The sequence below is a fragment of the Salarias fasciatus genome, chromosome 15, assembly GCF_902148845.1.
Source record: "Salarias fasciatus chromosome 15, fSalaFa1.1, whole genome shotgun sequence".
Taxonomy (NCBI): Eukaryota; Metazoa; Chordata; class Actinopteri; order Blenniiformes; family Blenniidae; genus Salarias; species Salarias fasciatus.
Window position 1 is genome coordinate 13,141,891 of NC_043759.1, and position 23,207 is coordinate 13,165,097.

Below are 23,207 nucleotides of genomic sequence, written 5' to 3' on the forward strand. Positions count from 1 at the left end.
GCCGCTGTAAATGCGGAGGGGACTCTCAGTCCCCTCCCTCAAGTTTTATGTGTCTTTAAATGTTGTCATTGTTCTGCTCCCCTCCATCCAGCCTATATATGTGTGCATATATGTGTGTGTGTGCAGTGACTCAGCTGTATTGTACTATATCTGTCATCCATCTTTCCATCTGTCACAGGTGTTACCATGGCTACTACAGACTCACTGCTGTCTTTTCTTTGAGAAGGACTCAGGTAAGAGGTGGGAGGGGTGATTAATAAGCAGGGCCTTTCTTTCACATGTGGTATTATGGATTACAGAACCTAGAGGAATTACAGCGTTCAGGTAAAGGCAGGTTTCTTTGTTTAGCCGCCGTTCAGCAGCATTATGCTCTGCTACTGTTTCAAAGGAGTGTTTGGAGTGAGTTGCATGTACATTTTCAACAAATCAAACAGAAATATCAAAACCAGACGAGCTTGGCATGACTCTTTTCATTCATGTTCAACACCACTGATGTCAAACAGACATTTTATGCAACAAGCACAATATTTTATTTCTTCTACAATACCACCCATTTAATACCACCTATGTAATTAAGGTGAATATAGAATACTCAGAGTTGTGCAGATGACAAAAGAGAGAAGTGAATCAATACAAAATGGTAATGCTTATAATATCAAACGTGATTGATTTATAATCTGAAATTAAAAGGTGGATGTTTACTTTGAAGTAAACGTAGAAGAAAGGTACTGCTTCATTTATAAGATTTATTCATAGAAGGCTGGAAAGGACTGCTCCTTCTGTCATGGTGACCTGAACTCTGCCTGTCTGAGAGCCAGAGGCAGCTCCACTCAGATCACTCAGTCAGAACCTAAGCTGCATGTTGATGATGGCAAATGTATGGTGTGGAGCTGTTTCAGCTCGAAGATCTGCAATTACACTATTTGTGAAACATGTGGATTAAGAATCAGTAAGAATATCCTGTTTCCTCAAATCAATTCATCAATATCAGACAGAAAATCTTGGCCAAATTAAAAGACTTTCTCTTAAAATGAAAAGAAATTTCAGTGTTGCTTGACAAAATATAATTGCTTTTGTTGCAGCAGCTTGTAAAGCAAAACTTCATTTGACAAATGTTGCAATTAGCATTCAACTAGAAATGAAAAGTGGAATGAACTCATGTGAGATACAGAGCAAAAAAACGCAGAGATTAACTGGTAACAGACGACACATTTATATATATAAACAAACCGAGGGAGACCATGAGGGACCGTTGAAAACATTCAAGGTGAGGAAGGACAGAGCGACAAGACACCTGAGAGCAGACATGGAGCCTGAAGACAGATATCGACATCGCCGCAGAATCAGACATGCATAAAGTTCAAACCTGACACAAAAACCATGAAACAAGCATAAAAGAAATACACAGTGACCCAAAGTGGAATGACCTTAAACACAAAAGCCAAGGACAAAGTGAAAATGCACCATGACCGCCTGAGACAGAACGGATATGGGACAAAACAGCAGGACATTCATCACAGACCTTTCTCAGCTATGCTTCTGCTGGTTCTTACTGCAACAACTATCAGCATAAAATGGCTGCATGATCACTTTCCTAAGGTGATATTTTAAATTGTCATCAAACAATTAACTGTCTGACAGATGAAGCTTCTTCTGTTACCTAAAACTGAAATAATCATACTTTATTAATCTTCTTTGAGTAATTAAAAATAGTTTTTTTTCTGGAAACTTGACAAATCTGACTGTTGTATTTGCTTCTCTGAGATTTCTCTGATTAGTTAAACCTACATTAGCACATCATGCTCTCTAGTGCGTCTTTGAAGGTGCAGTATGAGAAATACAAGTAATGCCACTTGTTTTGAATAGTGGTTGTCCACAGTTTGTCTTCAGCCCAGATATCTTCAATTTCACTCCAGGGTTCAGCCGTTTGTTTGTTAGAAATTACCAAAAGCTCCAGCTTCTGTTGTGTCTGCTACTCAATCTGTTATTTTTCTTGTTGAATTTAACACCGATTAGATGCTGGATTTATAAAACTGGAACCAAACGAGGCCATTTCTGCAGTTTGATTTCTCGAAAGATTAATATATACAAAGAAAATAAACTCTTTCTGTGTCCTGAGCATGTTTGTGTTACATGTGTGTGGGCCAGCAGTACACTGGGTCCCCTGAAGAGAGCCGGAGCGTTAAGACAGACAAACAGGCCTCGGAGAGTGTGGAGGAGGCATTTTGATGAGCGCAGGAAGGAAGGGAGAGAGCTGATAGCTGTTGATCAGTTAAAATCTGCACGGCTCTCTCCGTCAGCAGAGGTCAGAGAGTTGTCCCGGGAAAAAGCACTGCGGGGGTCCGCCGCCTTCCTCTCGGTAATTTCTGGCCATTGTAGATGATCAAATGCTGGCTCACATCAGCACAAACCTCAAATACTGTCACAGGGACTGCGCTGCCTTTGAAGCCAGAGGCTAAGATGAAATGATGAAAGTATAATGTTGCAATTATTATTATTATTTTTTTCATTTGCCAATTCTTTTTTTTATATATAAAGAAGACAGAAAGGGAAAGGAAAGGATGTGAATCTAAGCGTTTCATTGTAGCTCTTGATTATGTCCTCGGGGATGCTGCTGCATCCACAATAAACAGTCGAAGCCGTTTGTTCAGCTGCTGGTTCTGCACACATGTTGCCTCTAAATGAAAGGCTGCGTGTCTTTCAGGTTTGAGCTTGCATGTTCTCCATGTGCTTACATGTATTTCCACTACAGTTTCCCCCCCTAAAGTCTTTAGTGATCATCAAGATCAATACTGTTGCTGAGAATTTAAAGAAAACAAATAAACTAATGGGTAAAAGAAAAAAAAAAATGACGCAGAAGGCTTGATTCATAACTGAGACCAATTTGGATTCACACATCTGGGCTCCATACCAGAGGTGTTAGCGCAGAGATCTTCCTCCCACAACTGTGCCAACAACCGGTCAGGATAATTACTCACAATTCTGACCTTCTGGAGTCATCTGTGCACAACACATTTTAATAAATTGCCTAACACATTCAGAGAACTTAGCTTACATGGACTTTCTCAATCTGTCCTGGTGAAAGAGGTTTTAGGAACATGCAGGCTGAGAGCAGCGCGACTGGAGGCTGTGATTTATCGGACGCCGGTTCGATTTTGATGGAAATCGCGGCAATAATATCACTGGATTTCTTCTGGTCACAAGCAATAACTGCACATCATCTGTGAAAAAAATGGACATTTGACAGAGATATTTTTCTTTTCCTCAGGTCAGTATGTTTTTGTCTAGATTTGGGTTCAGTGTCCAGATCTGATAGTGTCTCATGTTAGAAATTTGTGAAGTTCCATACACATTTTGTCATGAGAACCAGTTTAACCCAAAAACGAGTAGCATCATAATCTCCTTAATATAATAGAGAAAAGAGGTCATATTGCCATTTTAATGGCCTGGACCATGTTATATATTTTTATTTTCTTTAGCATTTATTTGTACGAGTGAGTCTCATTTTCAAGAGCGACCTGTTAGACAATGACAGAAAAATGATTGGGTCTTCCTTCATTTGGTCAGATTAGAATTCTCAGGAAAAAAGCTTTTCTTCAGGTCTTTTTACAAATCTGGCTGTATCAACAGCGATTGTGTCCAGCCACTATTGAATACCGTCTAAATATAAAATGTGTGTAGTATATATTTAGCCAATGTATTAAACATTTTTAAGCAAAAACTAAATGTCTAACTAAATGTATCATCCATCTTCCTTCACCTCTTTTTCCAACTGGAGGGCAGGTCGTCATTCCAGTACAAATACAGAGAAACAGACATTCACATTTAAAGAAAACCGAGACATCTGTCAACGTCCACTGGAACCATTAGATAATTAAATACCGGCTGGATTGAAATCTATGAACAGTGTGACATTGTGAAAATATCTTGGTGTCGCCTGAAAAACGTCACAATATAGAAAGAAATATATTTTAAAATATAATGTGACAACGTACCAGAATGTCAGCACCTCTGCCTTCGTTGGCTTGAAGGTTTCTTATGTTGCAGCAAAGATCAATTAAAAATTCATGTATACAGTTGAAATGACAGGTTACAAATGATTCATTTACAAGCCTCTCAGTCAGAATAATCGACTCTGATTAGCTAATCATCAGTGAGGAATGGTTTTTACTCAACTGATCCCCTTTCTGCCACATATTTCATGTTTCCTCACATAATTTGGTGGTTTGTCTCTATTGTTGTCGGACTCAATTAAATCATAATTTCATTTTCATTTAAAGAAGAAAAATCACGTTGTTCATTTGTGGAGCTTAGAATATGTCCGTGTCTGCATTAACCGCTGTCAGAATGCGTCTCTTCATGATAGAAATGAGCTGACGGGAAATCTGTGGCATCAGAGACGATCTGTGATTTAATCACGTGCCGGGTCCTGCTGTGATTTTACAATCTTTTGTCAGCACAAACGCTTTGTGTTGAAGTGAGCGTAGGAACAGGAAAGTCTCTGCTTTGTTTGATGTGCATAACCTAAAGAATAGTTGGAGTTTTATCAGCTTCATCAGCCATCCACGGAACTTACTCCCGATCGCACCTTAGTCATCATTTTCTCAAGGTTGAGGCAGAATGTTAATGACTGCATGGACCGGATCGTTTTAAGGAATATTAAGCAAGCCGAGTGTCAGGAGCACTGAGGCTGTTTATGGCTCTGTGTCAGAGAAAGTGTTCATGTTCCATTCTCTTCAAGTCCTTCAGATTTCCACACTGAGCAGAATCACACCACTAGGTGGGACTGTTTGCTTTCTTTGATAACGTTACCCACTGCTGCTGTGATATACTGACGATTTTCACAATCCTACACAGACAGTGTGCCATGTTGCCCTGGAAGAATGTATTTACTTAGTCGGGCTGCTTGTGCTGCCTGTTTAAAGCTCCACTACAAAAGCAAATTTGTTGGGACTAAATGCAAAAAAATGAAAAAGATGTCCCTCCTCATCTTGGTAAATATTTTTAGTTAAGTCACACTCAGAATATCTCATGACAGTTATATTATAATCACGTCTGTACAGTAGCTGAGTGTATAATAGTGAAATATCTAAAAGATATGTATTTCATTTTCAGTTATGCTATAGGAAGATCTCCAAGATGCTATTTGTCTCTTTGCAAATGAGCAGGATTTTCTCTCTGCACACATTTGAGACGTCTTTTATCCTGTAATAGTTTCTCTCTGCAGATAAAACTTTAGATGGATCAACTGTGATCTGAAGAGATGTCTTTTTTTGTTTTTATTTGTCATAAATCTCACTACATATCATCTGGGGCCCCCCTTTAATTATATCTAATCCTGTACATTTTGCTCACAATTCATTTCCACTTCCTGAGTGGGAGAAGGGGGTTGTGTAATTTTAGAATGTTGCTGGGTGCACATTAAAATCTCAGAACAGCATGGAAACACTTGTGATTCCTGATTACGCTCTCATTAACATGATGAGCCGTTTCCACTCTCCTGCGTGCAGAACTCTTCTCACTGCTGTTGGATCCGAGCTCTTCCATGCACATGGGTTTTATATCTTTTCTTTCCCGACTTGTTCCGACTGGAGAAGCCGCAGTCAGATTTCTCTCGAGTAACTCAATTTCTGCTCTTCAGAATACCAATAAGTCCAGCGTTCGGACTGAAATCAATGCAATGCTTTCCCAAATCTGTATTTATTTTTCCCTCAGATTGTCTCTCAACCTTTGAAGCTGTGCTGTATGACGGGGGGAAAGGGGCCGGCGGACGACGTGAGCTGAATGTGAGGGAGGGTGAACTCGGAGATCAAGTCCTCTGCTGATTGCTGGAATGTGTAGCTTTGGCTGAGAGGCTGTCAGGGGCTTGAGAACATCGGAAGTGGAGTGGAGTCTCGTGTAGTGTTTTGATCAATGACGACTTCACACGGGCCAAAAAGCGAAGCGTTCCTGCACCGCATCCTGTTTCTATTAGAGTCAAACTTTCTCTGCGGGCTTGTGTGGTTTTTTTTTTTTTTTTTAAAACACCTGCACATGGCTTTGGGAACGCGTGTGATCTCTGTGACGCACGCCGTGTCCCGACAGGACCAGGAAACAGCTCCCCCCTCTTTTTTGGGTCGAAAGAAGTGATGTCATCGCGGAGAGAGCGCGAGGTTGGCCGAGGCGTTATTGAGCTTGGCATTTTATCACCAAGAGCACCAGACGCATGACCACATGCACCAGTCGGCACGGGGACACACAGAGCGGGAGAGCCGGGAGCGCGGCGTGATGGCAGCACGTTGGTGAATTTGCTGCAGCCTCCAACCACGCCGAGAGGGCGAGGAATGTGCGGTAGAGGCATTAAAAGCGAGAAATGCAGATAGAAATCCAGAAGGGAGCAGAGAGGCAGCATGAGTGTGCATGCTGATGGAGAGAGGGGAGCGTGGAGCTACAGAGCTGCAGAATCCTGAATCCAGCAGATGGAGACTCCGTGTCCTTGTTTTGTGGTGATCTGCGGGAGCAACATGCAGCTCGCGCCGCTGCCTCGCACTGCTGCAGTGGAGGAGTAAATGCGGAGCCCAACACTGCTCCAGGTGATCCACAGCAGCCCAGCCCGGCAGCCTGCTCCCTCCTCAGCTTTCCCTCTCCTCCTCCTCCTCCTCCTCCTCCTCCTCCTTTTCCTCCTCCTCCTCCTTTTCCTCCTTCTCCATCTCCTCCACCACCACCACCACCACCACCACCTCCTCCTCCTCTCCATCCTCCTCATCCTTTTCTTCCTCCTATGTCAGCGCTCCGTTCCTCTGAAGGCTTTGGGGAAAAAAAAAAAGAAAAAAGGAACAGAACAACCAGAGGAGGAATCTTGCTTTCCCCCCCCCCTCCGTTCTCAGATGTGACACACCTCTGCATGACTGTCCGTCGCTTCCCTGTCATCGTGTGAAGACGCGCCGCATATGTGCTCCAATGTCTCCGAAACATAGACTCGCTGCCAGGTAAGAGGACCCAGACTCATTCAGAAAAATCTTCCAGGGTCTGTGTGTTTTTTTTGTTTTTTTTTTTCCCCTCACACGTTTCACAGAATGTTTTCTGGGGAACTGCTTGAGAATGCTGTATGGGCTCGTGTCTGTGGATTTAACAGGTAGATGAGAAGTTGTCACAGAAGATTAGATAATCGGCTTTTCCTTTGCGATGGAAGGAAGGAAATTAGAAGAAGCTTTCAGGGAAGAAAATATATCAGCTTTTAGTTTCGGAGGAAAACCACCTCTCCTCATTGACAGTGATCCGTGCAGGTGTGTGTGTGTGTGTGTGTGTGTGTGTGTGTGTGCTGATATGTATGTGTAACAGCATCCGGCAGGGTGGGAGGGATTGCTCTTCAACCAGGCTTCTCGATGGGCAACAAGAGGATTTTCATCTTGACAGTGTGGCCAAACAGCTTTCCATCGATCTTGTCATGGCCACAAGCGTCGAATGAATTCATGTCTTTGGAGTATATGACGGACCAGCTTCTTGAATGATACCAATAGCTGATCATTATGTAATCATTTTTATGAATTCAGTTTGGCTGCATGGACGGAGGGGGGGGGGGAAAAATCCTTGCTCTTCATTTCATATTCACTGTGCCTTCATGTCATGTTTGTTAGAGACGGAGGGGATTTAAAATAAAGAGAAGGAAGAGATTTGCGCTTGGTGTTAGGATAGTGAAAGGGAGTGGATGAGGACAGGAGGGGATGGAGACGGGGGGGTGCAGGAGAACTTACTCCATCACTGTGTGATTTGGGAAACCTGCCGGCCGACAGCTGAACGGCGCAGTCCTTCTCTTCATCACATGCTGGGTTTGACTCTTCCTCAAACCTGACGTGACCTAATGAGGGTCCATCACCTTCACCTTCGCTCTTTGCAATGAGGCTCCTCGGTGCTGCAGCAGCATCCCAGTCCTGCATTCAGGTTTTTGACAGGGTTACAGGAGGCTTCTGTCCATCTATGAGATCAAACCTTTTGATTTGTTTGCACTCACTTTTTACATATGAGAAATACAACAAGCCTGTTTTAGTGGTAATTATACTTTCATGGTCATCTCTGTCGACTAGCACCTTGGATTATTTCAGAATTGTGCTGCGATATGCTGCAGATGACTGGAAACCTGAAGGATAAATGTCAGCATTAAATGTGATGTGTAACATGTACACAGTAACATGTGCTCCATCAGCCTCTCCAACCGCGAACACTCTGTACAGAGACCTGATAAACCCTCACCTACATCGTCACCTTCAGAGCCCTCGGAGTGCTACGTGGGCTGAATTGGGCTGCTCTCCTGTCTAGTGAGGTGTCTTGCAGATGTGGTCGTTTGTCACGTGTGGCATTGGGATGCAGAGGAGGTGCCTCGCAGGAGCAGAGTCTCAGCTCCCCGCAGCTCCCCGGCGGCTTCCCTCTCCTTTGATTCTCCAGCAGATACACAAGCCGCCTGAAACGCTTCATTTAGTCCGCAGAAGTATCCGCCAGGAGCCCCTAGAGGGTGCACTGCATATTGCACCCAAGAGTGGAGAGCGTTGGTTGGGAATGACACCTGCGTTACTTTACAACTTGTTGCCCTGATGGTCGGGAAACAGATCAGCGTTTGAGGGAAATTGGATCGTTTGACATGCCGGTTGACAGGTCACGGTCTGCGCCGCGTCTTTGCAGTAACTGAAAATGCAGCCAATAGCATGTCAGCGTAGCGTGGTGCGAAGACCGGTAATGAAAACCAAAAATAAAATTTTACTTTTTATAGGGGGTTACGTGATGGACTATTTATTGCACTGGACAAGTAACTTCTCCGGCGGTTGCCTGGCAACTGGTACCAGCCAAAAAATAGAAAGCCGCCAATTGTGAAGTTAACACTTCAGTGAGCTTTAGAGGAGCTGGTAGGCGGATTTTGTTACCTTTGGACAGTGCGAGGCTAGCTGTTTGGCCATTTCCAGTTCCTAAGTTAACTGACAGTTTGCTTCCGATCTATTCAGTCTGTGATCCTCTCGTCAAAGTTTAGACCAATAGAACGTTGATCTCTGGCAGAACATGACGGGTTAATGTTAGTGTGTGTACACACTGTAACCCTAACCCCGATTTCACCATTTTTTCACTATTATTTCTGCAGGTCAAAGTGCATTACTTTGGTAATGAGACTTTATTACAATGTCGACATATACATTTAGCTCTAAAGGGAGAGCTGCGTTTTGTGTTTGCCTTGTGATGAACCTGCAGCCAGTCCAGGGTGTAGAGCGCTTTTCAGTCATTGTCAGTTGTGACCGGCTTCACCCTGTCGTGACCCTAAGTTGGGTGAAGCGGCTGTAGAAGACAGATGGACGGACAGGTGGAGAGACAGATGGGTATTGTTGATCTTTGAACCTGACACTGAGACTGATGCCAGCAAGTGATCTGATTGTCTGGTCGATTACGGTTAAATAGCATTTTTGACCGCTGGTCTCTTGCTGTGGGTTTCAGTTCAAACAGGTGAAACACCCCTTGCATGCTGCTGATTGTTATGTTAATTCTTCACTCGCTTGATTTTGGAATTTTCACTTCCGTCAGCTTGCAGATCTCTTTTAGCCCTGAGATATTTCCGTCGGTATCACAAGCTCAGCATGTTCAAGATCCATCCACACACTTTCATTGACTGTGAAGGCTGATCCAAACACTCCAGCTTGCTTTTCTTGAAGCACTTCATTGTGTTTTTTACGGGTTTGTCCAGTCTCAGCAACAGGGTCTTGATTGACCGCAGGACGTTTTGCTGATATTTGAAATCCATTCTTCCCTCTATCCTTGCAGTGCCGCTCACTGCAACACAGCATGACAAAATAAAGTCTCCACCCCCATGCATAGCAGTTGGCAACATGTTTTCTCCATCAAACGTTGCTCATTTTAACATGTTACTGGTTGGAGCCAAGAAGCTGAATTTTAATTGTGAACTCATCCAGATGCTATGCTGTAAGCACAGAATTTTGACTTAGATGTACGCTTACACCCCTAAGTACTGGAGATGCTGGTTATGTTTCAGTACTGCTGGGTTGGGCAGTTTACTACCACGTCTGTGACAGCTATGCTTTAGTGGAGCTCCTCTGTGGTTGCATGAAGGTCTTACTTTGGCTTTGTGCTCAGTAGACGTACAGTTTAAACCACAATGTCTTTTTTTTCCTCTGAAAATCTACCAACTTCCATAATGATACCTTCCCAGGTTGTTTTCATTTTAGCCATATTGAACTCATGATTGATAAGTGTTACCACAAAATTTAAAGAATCTCTGCATTAAAACTGTCTTGGAGTAATTCAGCTTTCAGAAACTCTTGATGAATCAAATAAAACCCAAAGAGTTTTGAGAGAATCAAGGTTTAACTAGTAGCCGATTGTCCAAATCATTAATTACTGTTTTTCTTGTTAGTTAAGATCAATTCTCACAACAGTTTCAAAACATTTGTAGATTGTGAATGCATTTAACTTTAAAATCAACATTATGTGCCTGCAACACTGACTACAGCTTTAGTTGATGAAATTAGTTTATTCCTGCTCTTAGCTGTACAGTGCAGGGTTTGGAGGTCAGGAAGCAAAGATTAACCACCCATTAACTGACAAGCTGATTTATAGCCGGGAGCGGTGCAGGACGACAACAGAAACATCAGCAAAACGCTGTAAATTTAAAGCGACAAGCTGCACAATCATTTGAAGTTCTGCTTTTATGTTGTCTTATCTGTGGCACCGAACAGTCACATCTGGCACATCTGTATTGCCTGATCAAGACGTAGCGTAAAAGTCAAGCCGGGACAAACGGGACTCCTTCTTCTCTGTATTTCCTGTACTGCAGAGGACGGTGCTGCGATGGTGCTTCAATTTTCTCATTCTTCTTGTACATGCGCTGCGCATGAAAACCCTCAATGTTTATGTATTTCAAACAAAAATAAGCTTGTCTTTCTGTGGCAAAGAAAAATAAGGGTGGTAATGACAAGCTCCTCGGGGAGTGACTCTCTTCCAAGATCTTGCAATTAATTCACCTCTTCATGATTCAGGATGGAGCCTCCATTAACAGCTTGCCTGTTCAGATGCTGGGAGTGTTACTACTTCACATCCCTTCCCTGTCTCATCATGTTGCGAGAGTGACACCTTGTTATTCTCTCCCACTTCATGACAGAGTCTACAGCACAAAAGGTGAAATGGATTTGATTCATTAGTTCATTGACTTGCAGATCACACCAAAAAGCAAACGGTGCGACTGCCTCGGCAGCAGATATGGTTCAATACATGTTTCCAGCGTTGAGACGATTGTGTGTTTATCTTCCTACATGCAGCGCAGCCAGTGTTGACACTGATGTCTTGGATGAACCCCTCTTAAGTTCATCGAAAACATGATTAACTTAGCTCTTGAAAATGTATGATTTGTGGAAATATTTATATATTAAACACCTGTTTTCATTCACTGTGAGCATTACGTGTGCTAAAGATTAGGAAAGTATTAATACTTATTTTCACTGCATTAGTGATTAATAAGCAAAGCACAGTTTGATGAGCAAGTCTGCAACATCCAACCTGTGTTTCAAAAACATCTACTACAAGAAAAACAGACACAAATCCTCACATGTGAGAAGTCAAACTGCTCAATTATTGAGTGTTTCTGTTTCTGAAAAAAAAACTTAATCAGTTGTCCTCTTTACTGGCTTCTTTTATTCTAATCTGCTATAATCGAAAAGGCAGCTTTTCTTCTTCTTTCGTACCTACAGTGGCCCACAGCTCCCCACAGGGATCATCAAAGTTTAATTTGAGCTCCTTTATCACAGCTCAGTCCAGGCAAAAAAAAAAAAATCACGAAGAGCTGGATGGAAATATCCAGAAACCTGGTGGAGAGTTTTAATCCCTCCGAGTGGTGCTCGGTACAATACCATGTTAGGCAGCGAGTGAAGCTGCGTGGGTGCACGAGTGAGTGGAAGAGTGAGTATAAAGAGCATCGAGAGGAGTGAGCTGCACATTGGCAGCAAAGAGCAAGACTGATACAATTTATTGTTTTGTGTGGAGGACATGTGGATACTTGCTCTGTTAGGCTGTTCTGACATACTGCGAGGAGATAATAGTTGGCATTTTTATCTGTAAATAAATCGTGATTGTTGACCTCATGATTTTGATACATTAGAAAAAAATATTCAGCTGAATTTCTTTGCAAGTTTTCCAAACTACAAGAAGTGGATCCTCCATCTGAACTGTTACTGTGATGACTGGACTGTAAATACAATTAGATTATATTAAAATAGCTAATGGCCTCAAACTGTACACGTCAAAACATAAGGTCAGATGTCATGTGCACTTCGTAGTTTTTCCCAGAAAGATGCCAATAAAATCAGTGCAAATAAATGAGGGCTGGGTTAAAATCAATGTCCCATGTTGCATTACCATACTAATAACTGGTGCAGATTCTAATTGGAAATCTTTTTTTTTATTTAAATGAAGACATAACATGGATTTCCATTGTTTTTTGGTATAAACTCGCGTCTATGCGTCGATGAAATGTGTCTCCCTGTGACAGATTGCGCCGACAAATTAGTAAAATAAAGGTTTGTCTGTTTTTGGTTTTTTTTTTTTTACTGCAAGAAGCCAACAGAAAAAAGCTCTGCAGAAAGCCTCATCATATTTTGGAGTCATTTCAGGTGAGCAGCATGCTTCGCAGCTGCAGTGAGCACTTTGAGAGGTGCACTTAGTTCAGAGCATCTGCAGTTTACACAAGCTCATATCCAGCGTGCGATGATTGTAGGTGCATTTATGCAGGAAATGATTTAAAAAAGACTCCACTTCTGAATTTATGCTTCAGCGGTTTGGCTTCAGTCACCAAATAAGTCAACGCCAGCAGCTGAAATTACAGTCGGGGATCAATGATCGTGAGCCCATTCCTTTGTGTTCACTGGACTAAATGTGTCAGACAGCTCTGCTGAAATTCATTCATCATTATTTATCTAATGTCACACTGACAAAACATAGAATAAGTAAAAAGAAAAAAAAAAAGTGTAATAGAATGAGCCTATTCTTTATTTCCAGTAATGACATTGCAGGACAATGAATAACCTGAATCGGCAGACCTTTTAAGAGTAAAGACACCAGGATGTTAAAAGTTCCTGAGGGAAGCATCGGAGCTGAAAGATGGTGAACAAACTGAATGTATGAAAATAAATAAAAAGAGAAAGGCCCTAGAGGATATTGTTGTGAGGGTGAGAGTTCTCAGCACTAAACCACTGTGCAGCCCTCCGGTAATTGACTAAGCAGCATTCCTAATTACCCTTATGCATGTGAAAATATACTTGTTTACAGAAGAAGAACAAATTTTGTTAAAGAGTTGCTTTATGCTTGGTACCTTGCATGTAAAAAGATATTCCACTCGGGGATTACACTTATTAATTTAAGGTAAACGTGAGCTATATCGTATCATTACATACACATCAGGTTGACACAATCTCTGTGAAGACTTACATCTGTAGACATTCTACATATGTTTACTGAATTCTTTATGATGATAAGATCAGGTGGTCCTGTTTACATGAACGCTGAATACAGTTTTTTGACTGTTCAGGTTTATAAGCATCAATAATATCAAACAATTCAGTGAGTGCGTCAGCCCCAGAATGCTTTAAACTGTGATGTTGGTCACTCTTGCTCATGATCCCACTAATGTTAAAAAATGGATTCGTGAGCTCCAGTCTTTCAATATGTTAAACATAACAGCTTTGTTTTTTGCCTGCATTAATGAGGTGTGATTTGCCAACACCGTTTTTAACAAAAAAAAGTGTCATTTTGTGACGTTACATAACAGGAAGCGGTGGGGAGGTAGTCTGATGTGCTGTTTGCATGGACCCTGATGGGATCATAACCATGGTTACACCATCACTTCTGATCCGATGGGAATAGCGTCTGTTTGGGTCAGTCTGATCGGACCGAAGTGGTTACATGACACAATGCTGATTCGATCGACATTTAATCAGATTACTTTTGAACTGCTCCCTGTCTTTTACCTCTGTATTATTCTGAGGCAGCAACAGCAGCAAATTCGTAGGAAAGTAATTGTTTATTAGAATCAAGTCCTTTGGCCTTCAATGTGTTCATCAGTGCGTCATCAACATTTCAGTGTCAAAACTGATTTTCTCTTTTTCAAGTGAGCTGTTAATGCTAGAACAAAGCGTAAAAAGACTCCTAACATGAGGCTTCTGCAGGAAAATCACAGATACACACATTGCAGTGGAATAATCATGCAATCTGCCATGATCAGGTATCAATATCCTGTTGAAGTCTCATAGCTGCAGTGAACCTTTAGCATGAGGAAACCCCTTTATCCAGGTGTGCATTTTTTATTTATTTATTTTTTATTTCAGGGTGAAAATGATGTTACAATTAATTATGGAATCAACCGCCTGGTGTGTGGCGTGGTTTGGCTTTCCTAATGAGGACTGGATTCATCCCTCAGTCTCTGACGGTGCGTCGAGCGGGATATGCTGCTCTCCAGCCTGTTTCCATGGAGATACTCGGGAGCTGTAGCGTTTCCCCCTTCTGCTGTACATTCCTCTAAACACGGCTCCTTCATCGGAGGGATCTGGGCCAGAGCGTGCATGTGTGTGCGTGTGTGTGCGTGTGGGATTTAATGGTGTGTTAACAGGCGCAGACACGTATGGTGCCATTGACAGATATGCTTATGCTACTGTGGTTGTATTAAGTGTGTTTCTTCAGTGTGTGTGCATGCGTGCCTGTGTGTGTGTGTGTTGCTAGTAGTAGCTCTTAATCTTGAAGCCTTTCAATCTTGCAAGTGTGTGTCATGGCAAAATATGGAGGCTGAATTATCAGACGTGTGTGTGTGTGTGTGTGTTTGAGTGTGTGCGTGAGGTACTGTAGTGAGTCAGAGACACAAAACGGAGTGAGAGAAGAGTGAGAGGGGTTTAGGAAGAGAGACAGAGAAACAGAAGGGAAAGAGACATAATGATCTAATGAATGCAGAAAATAATGGTCCATTGTGCCCGGTATAACCTCAGCTCTGAAATCCTGCTGCATTCGGCTGCGTGTGTGTGCGGCTGTTGGTGTGTGACTGACTGACTGACTGTTTATCCCCTTTAGAGCCGCCAGGCCAGAAACAGACTCTTGTGGCTCCTGCTTACAAGGTGACAGTTGTGACAGGTGATTCCTGGCTGGACAAAGAAGCCACGGCGGGGACGGAGCGTGTCCAAAATAGCCGCGAAAAGGATCTTTCCATTTTGGCAGAATGATGTAGTGCAGACCTGAAATGAGAGTCCCTGCTGCACAAAGGCCAGGGCAATCCCTGCAGCAGCACCATTTCTAATCCGGAAGCTCTGACCTGTCAATATGTGGCAGGAGTCTCTCTGAAGGGCAGATCTGCTCCTCCATTCACCGGCCGGATCTGCTGGTTGTTTGTTAGTTGTTGCTGGCTGGTTTTAATTTGTCACAGGAGCATGTAAATAATTAAACTAGGCTTTGTGTAAACTATTTCTCTTTCTGTAATTATTTTTGAAGCGCAGCCAAATGTTTTCTAGGACATTTGGAGCTTAAGAATTATCATTTAATTATTCAAGCTCCGCCATGACAGTCACTATTTACTAGGTCCCGAAAAATATCCCATCTGACCAACAGCTGAAACACACCCCAAATTGTCACCTCATTGATCAAAGCTATCAGATGTATTCATATTCATTACTGAAGCAGACATATATATACTGAGGTTTGAAAATACTTTTGTAGAGCATGAAGTATCATCTCAAGCTTTTTACTCAAGTACAACTGTAAAAGTACTGACTTCAAAACTGCTTGTATTATAAAGAAAAAAAACCCAATTTGCTCCAGTTGTCTTGAATCTCTGCCCCAGATATCTTCATATTACGTGAAGTCTGTCGACTATGTGCCTCTTGGTGGCGTGTGACGTGATTTGTATTTGTCATAAATGTGCAGGGGTGATGGATCGAGTACCAACCAACAGGGTGTCAGAATGATATATGCTCATACTTCTCATCCAGTTACTATCAAATTGACTTGGTCTGGATGGTCCCGTGGATTTGGATGTTTTTTGAACAATGAAAATTTAAACAAAAAGCTTGTTCTAAAAGAAATAAAGGCAACAGGGATGTATTTAAAATGTAAATGTAAAAAGTATAGATAAATGCTTTAAAATGCATGGAAGGAGTATAAGTAAAAAATACCTTGAAAAATAATGACTCCAGTAAAGTATCGAAACATTTTACCTTTTTTAAATTAAAGTACAAAATAGTATTTGTACTTTGTTACTTGGGTCTACGCCCATACTTATCTGGGATTGGCTCCAGCATCTGACAACCCTCAGTTGGATGAAGCAGTTCAGAAGATGAATGTATGGATGACAGAGATAGCTCAGGTTTCATCATAAAATCTATCAATGGTTAAAAAAAAAAGTGGTTAAAAACAAAATTTCTATTTTGCCAAACAAGTCTATCATTAACTAGCTCTGTGGGAGGTTTTAGACAATCTTGGTCAATATTCACAGTTTTGTTGACAAGAACACACCAAATTATTTGTGAAGAAGTTGTCCAGTTTGCAAATTATTTAATGCCATTGTAATCATATGAAAATTCATTTAAACAGTAATAATCTAGCATGAGAAAACTAATAAGTAAAATGCTATATTAGAAATAAACAACTCATTGGTGTAAGTGGAAAAGGGCCCACAATGAAATGAAATAGACTAATATAGGATGAAATAGTGGGGCGTTGAGAGCCTGTCGCTGCAGTCAGCCTGCTGCTGAGGCTGAAGATGGTTTCATGTTTAATGCACTATTACCACGCCATGTTTTCCTAAATACTGGGTGGCCGGATCTGCCTGCTGAATATATTGTGTCTACTTGCAGGCTGTCATATCTCGAAAACTCTATGCTTCCATCTCTTTGTACAATATCACACATAAGCAAGCAGACTGCATGAAAGCCAAAAATGGATACATGAAGGAAATGTGTCCTTTTTGCAACAAGGAATGCGAATCAACTCGATCGACCCATGTAGTTCTAATCGGTATGCCATCATGCGTGAAATTGATTTGAGAGAGAGAGAGAGAGAGAGAGAGAGAGAGAGAGAGAGAGAGAGAGGGAGGGAAGTGGGGGGGCAGTATACAGCGAACATCTTCATGCACAGCTGATAATAGGATATGCTGTGCACAGGGTTGAGCCTGCAGAGAAGCCGGGTGGTGGCAGTTCACGTCAGTCGATCGCACTCCGGGGAACGCTTATAGGATCAGTGCGAGCGAGGGCAGGGGAGAAGCTGTGCCAGTGCGGACAGGAAGGTTGACATCGCCGCGCGCTCTTGATCCTCCTCCGGCGCCGCGGCTCCTGAGGCGCATTAATGGCCAGAGCGCTCGGACTCACGCGGGGCGGCAGTGCCTGCCAGGTGGTGCTTGTCCACACGGGGAATTCAGGGTGTTAATGCTAATGTGCCAAAGCAGCATCCAGTCAGGCCAAAGGCGGAGGCCGGCTCGAGTCAACCTGAGTGCCACGGGCGGGATGGAACATCAGTGGGGCATGGCGTGGCGCATCGCTTAGCAGGTTTACTCAGCTGGAGGTTCACCTGCTCTCTGCCACCCTACGTTTTTTTACATTTTGTATACATTCACTGTATACAGAGTGACTTTTACCGTACCGCCGGTTCTGGTGTCGCTGCAGAGGCAGACGATCACACACAGTCTCACACACACACCGTCAATGTAGTATCAGTAATCAACATCAAGGATATTTGTGTCCAAAAACTTATGAGCAGAGCCATTGAGGGTTGTTTGGGAGAAGTGTTTGCAGGTCTCCAGTCAACAGACTGATGAAATACAGCTGGACTCTACATCTTCAGTGCTGAGGACACGCTCTATTCTAGAAAGTCCTTCATTCACTCTGACGTCATTTTCACCTCTTGTGCTCTTGCTTTGCACACACTGTTCTTCTCAGTAGCTTTTCTTCCTTTTTCTTTTAAACTTGATTTCAAACAAAACCCATTCTTTCTACTTTAAATCTCTTTGGCAACCCTCTAACCAGCCTCTAATCAGACAGTACTGCCCATTTGGAAACAGCCTCTCTAGAAGTTTTTTCTTTTTTTTTTTTCACTTGACTCTCACAGGGTGCTGGCATGCTCTCTCAGTCTGGCCTGAACAGCAAACCCTTGGCTCTCCAACATAACTTGAGCAAGGAAGTGGAATATTAATAACGATGAATATTCCCCTCGCTAAGGATCCATCAAGCCTCTCACACATGGACTTCAATACACTTCTGAATCCATTTAGCTGCTTAGTTAATTTTCAAAACATGTTTTTTTTTTTGTTTTTTTTTTAAAGCTGTTAATCCTTTAAGGAAAAAAAAAACAATTTCATTGCTGTTCTGAATCAGTTTGGCTAAATTCACTTTGCATCCATCTTCTTCTTCCTCTTTAAGGGTTGTGCCATGAATATGGAGAACAGAGAAGCATCTGTCTCCCACACTTTCTACTGCTCTTCCTAGGGGACGAAAAGTCATTGCAAAGCCAACTGAGAGATATAATCTCTCCAGCGCGTGCTGGCTCAAATGGAAAGTTTCATTCAGGCTACATGTGCAGCCTGCATCTAGAAACATACATTTTTAGATGCGTCCGTTTTATGGCCAGTGCTCCAAAGTGTCGCGACATGCAGAGGTGAGAGCGCCGACAGCAGCGTCTGGCGCCCTGCTGGCGCTGGCAAAACTAATCAAAGCTAATTATGAAGCTTTTTCTGGGTTTCCTCTTGGTGTCCCACACCGGGAGACGAGGCGTTGGCCCACCTCTCGAATCGGATTGCAGAGGGGTCTTCATTTAAATCACCACTAATCAGATTTCACAAATATCATTAGAGCAGCATAGACTGTGAGCGAAATGGCGATTCTTCTTCATAGCAGGAATGAATGGTGGCCTACACCTTTCATACTCCAGGGTAATTATAGATCTATTATATCTATTATAGAAGATAAATGGAAGTGATGTAAAACTACATCCACAGAATGGTTCCACTATTTTCCCATCCAAGTCTTGCATAGAATTCTGAGAATATAGGTTAAGAAACGTGGAGTATTTACTCGTCTACAGGCATTGGCCATGTTGCAGACCAAGCACGTGTGTGTTGCGTGTCACAATGTGAGCTGAAAAGAGTGAGAGACGATGAAAAGCATGCATCCTCCTCAACTTCAATAAAAAGCAAAAATCAAAGCTGTCCGGTCTCTTGAATCAACATGTTTTAGGTGTTTTGCTGCAGAATATCAATATCCTGCAATCTCGTTCGGGTTTCTGAAGTGTAACGTGTCGCGTCAGAAAGTGCCACAGCCTGCCAGAGAGGCTGCGCCATTCCGTTTATTACCTGCTCCAACTAGGCCGCGCCGTCAGTCCTCCCAGCCTGCGTGAGCTCGAAGGACAATCATCCATTCAGAGTTGACCATGGATAAGGAAGAGTGCCACTATAAACTGATTGAAAAGGTTGGACTGATTGTCAGTGTTTATACTAATGAAGCAGATTTTGGCCATGCTGTGATGGAGCTTCATTACTCTGTTTAGTCTCTCAGAAATTTCATCTTTGAAATACTGAAATATCCATTAGCTTAAAAAAAAACAAAACAGTAACAACCAAAAACAAATGGGAGAATGGAACCTGTTCTTTATAGCAACAGTGTTATTATCCCGGCAATGGAATGGACCGAGGCAAAATGTAAAAAAGACCAAAGCCTGTTTCAGCCACAGGCCTCCAGCCTGGAGCCAACGCAGAAGCACAATATAACACAACCACTCACCTGAAGGTAATTAATGTAGCAAGCAGGTTGGAAGCTGTTTTATGGTCTACTCTCTCAGTTTCTACAGTGTCGCTTCCCTTATTTGTGGAGCAGAAATCAAAACACACGAGCAGGTGATTGTAATAAAATCTAGGTCTGTCATCTGAGGTGCTGCTGAACACCAAGCCACCGGCAGCGTACAATTACACGGCGAGCTCTCGCTGCGAATCACATTGCCAATTAGTTTGTGTCATATAGTTGCAAGGAAATAATCCGAGTACTTGGGGACCGTGATTCGATTTTACTTGCATCACGTCTGGACCAGTTATCCAGTGAACCCGTTACCCTAGCACTAAACCCCCAACAACAGCCACACCACCACCCAAGGTGCTCTGAAAGCAGGATGAAAGCCTGCTTTTGTGGCTGCAGATGGGCGTAATAAGAAATATTGCTGTGTGAAATACCCAGTTTGTGCTTGTGTAATCTCCCACAGCAGCATCTTTATTAAAATATTCTGTCACTGCAGTGCGCGCTCGCCGTCTTAAGAAGAGACAGCTTCTGTTGAATGTCAGGCACGCTTTGAAAATTCACAAATTTAGTAGGGGGAGCCACACTGCTACTTATGTGCAGCAAAATACAGCTACTCGAAACATCTCAGCGGGAGACCAGAGAGGACGTGATCGAAAGAAAACATAGTGGAGGAAGCTAAAAGAGGTCAAGCAGCTGAGAACGTAATCATAAATGCAAACAGAAGCCAGAAGAGATGGGTTTAGGTTCAGAGTGGGAGGGGGTGCGTTTCAGATTCAGCATTTGTTTTACAGATTAGGCTCCAATTATCAGTTGGCTAACAAGAAAGTTGCTGAAACCAAACAGAATCTTTTGCTTAATGCTTGTTAAAAACCAGCAGCGTGAAGGGTTTGTGCTGTTTGTATGGTTCTTATATCCGAACTGCTAGGAACTGGATTTTTTTTTTTTTCTGGATTTTTCTGAGCTGGGCATTTGACACATAATCACAGAGCCATATGTGTTTATTGATAATCTTTGGGTGCTTTTGGTTGACGTCCTTTCATCTACGATGCCACTTTATTAAGATCAGGGAGGGTCATGGAATGTTGGCACTGATCCCACTTGACCATATGTGGAGGCCGGATACACTTCCGACATTTCCATCACAGAGTGAACACAGACACAAGTCACCCCGAAGGACAATTTTAAGCGAACATAAATCCTCAACAGTGAGGAAAGTAGCGTCTGAGAAGAGTTCATGTGAAGAGTCCAGTCAAATCATATCAGTATCCTTGCTGAGTGACCTAAGTGGCTTCTTTCTCCCGTTCTCTCTCTGTGGTGAAGGTGGATGACTCACTCTGCCATTTGGAGCAAGTTGTTATACCTAACAATTACCTTAACAAATGTTCAGCAGTGCACAAATAAATCAGCGTGTTCAGATTCACCCATGTGCACAAACACTGTGAACGGGCAGAATGGCTTCGGTTTTTCAGACCGGCGCTGATGGTCTACAGACGTCTGATGACACAGCGAGGCCAAAGGTGTCGAATGAAGACATCTCCCAAACACACTGAGACATCTGTTTTCACATACTGATTAAGGAGTGAATAACTACAGCTAATAGGAATTTGGTGGCATGACTAACAACATTGGTTAATAGCCTGTTTGATGTGTTAAATTTAATACTTGGAGAACAAGAACATGCTGCTTAATGTTGTGATGATCATGAAGTTGATTTTTAACTGGATTTTGATATGTGAACCAGTAGCTGGTGATTAGCTTCTGTGGTTTTTTTTTTTTTTACCAATTATTCTTTCTTTTTTTTCCCCCCTTGTTCATGTTTTGGGCCATTTGCTTGTTGATCTTAACTGCTGTGAGTGATTCCCTTCTGGGGGCCTTGGTTGGGAAAAATGTGAGTGAGTTCCGTAAAGTAGCATATTGACAAAGTCACAAACAAATTTAACAAAAATGTCTTATCCCAAACAGCTAAATTTAAGCAAGTAGTAAAAAAGATAAAAGGACAGAGTATGCCGACAATAATGGAGGTGAGTCAGTCCATCTCGCATCTATTTTTTCCTACAGAAAGAGAGGAAGCGGGAGGTTTTTCACACTTTCAAATATGGTGGTTAATAACAATCACATCTCAGTGGAGGGGCGTAATTTGGGATTTGTTGTTGAAGGCAACAGAATCTGTGAGTTGTCGGGAGTTTAGCAGTAGTTTTTATTGATTTGTATTTGGTTTCTGAAAGAGCTTATTGTACGTATATTGACCAATTATTGTACAAGTTCACATTCAGATTTGCACGTATTCTAAACTCGATCCACATTGTTTGATACAACTCCGCAAATATGTTTCTGCACCAGTTACACAGCAGAAATAGGAACAAAATGTGAGCGTGCTTGCAAAATAGGATTTATGCACATTTGATTAAGAATTTGTGGCTGTGTAGCTGTTGTGTGGCACTAGTGCTTTTATACCTTTTACCTCCACTCGAACACATGCAAACATCACATTCCCAGTGCAAACAGAAACATGATGCTACTCACAGCTGATGCAACTTATAAATAATTGATTTTAGTTCAGCCAACACTTCAGAGTGAAGAAATCCTCATTTCTCTTAAGAACATGCAGACTTCTCACATATTTGATTTCATTTATCCTGAGAACCGCATTAAGACGTCCAGGGTGGTTTGCTGTAATTCCCAAACGCCTCCATTAGAGGTCAGAAGCCATTTGAGTCACACTGCTTCTACCTCTCCTCTTCCAGCTTTGAGCCACGGCGACACACCTCTGACACAGATATGAACACACACACATCTACAATCCAACTCTGAACCCACTCTCAGCTCAACCCTCTGCCCTTTCCTGCTTCCTTCCCCTCTCGACATGTGAAGCACCCTCTGCGCTCGCTCGCCGCTCGCCGCGCTCAGCTGAGTGTTGCTTTGAGATTGATACGTCGGGGGCCTCTTTGCCCGATGATGTAATAATTGTGGTGGTTTGCTGTTGCCTGGATACACAAAAGACACCAGATGAAACAGACGACCGGGTCCTGCTGTCTCCGTCACCGAGACCCCCGAGGACGATTCGTGTCTGTTCGAACCAACGTGTTTCAGCTGAGCGGCTCGTCATTTTTAAAGCCGTCAAACGGCAACAGGCATTTTCATGTAAGAGGACGTCCCTTCTCTGTGTGGAGTTTGCACGTTCCCCCTGGGAGCTGAATTACCCACAGGCTCGAGTGTGTCTGTATGATTGTGTTTCTCTCTGTGATAACCCGGCCGCCAGTCCACAGTACGACCTGCACTTTGCTCATGATCAGCTGTGATTCAGTTGAACAGGTCAAGTACAGAACGGTAATTTTCAAAGTGAGGCGAGGCTTCCCCTGGGGGGCAGCAGAGAGCTCGAGGGGCAGGAAAAATCTGAGACCCAGGTGGTAGCTTGTCCCAACGTGATTTCAG

At 42.7% G+C, this 23,207-nt stretch overlaps 1 protein-coding gene across 4 annotated transcripts in view; it reads left to right on the top strand.

Annotated features, from left to right (window-relative positions):
- Positions 1-23,207, top strand: part of LOC115401484 (disks large-associated protein 2-like) — an 87,965-nt gene that overhangs the window by 528 nt on the left and 64,230 nt on the right. Inside the window, exon 2 of one of the 4 annotated variants that reach the window (XM_030109738.1) lies at positions 179-233. The exons of 2 other annotated variants lie outside the window; for them this stretch is intronic. In XM_030109738.1, coding sequence (XP_029965598.1) covers positions 179-233 — 55 coding nt within the window. Of the gene's footprint in view, positions 1-178; positions 234-6,772; positions 6,969-23,207 lie in introns of those variants that run through there. One more of the 4 variants, XM_030109739.1, reaches the window with a different exon arrangement.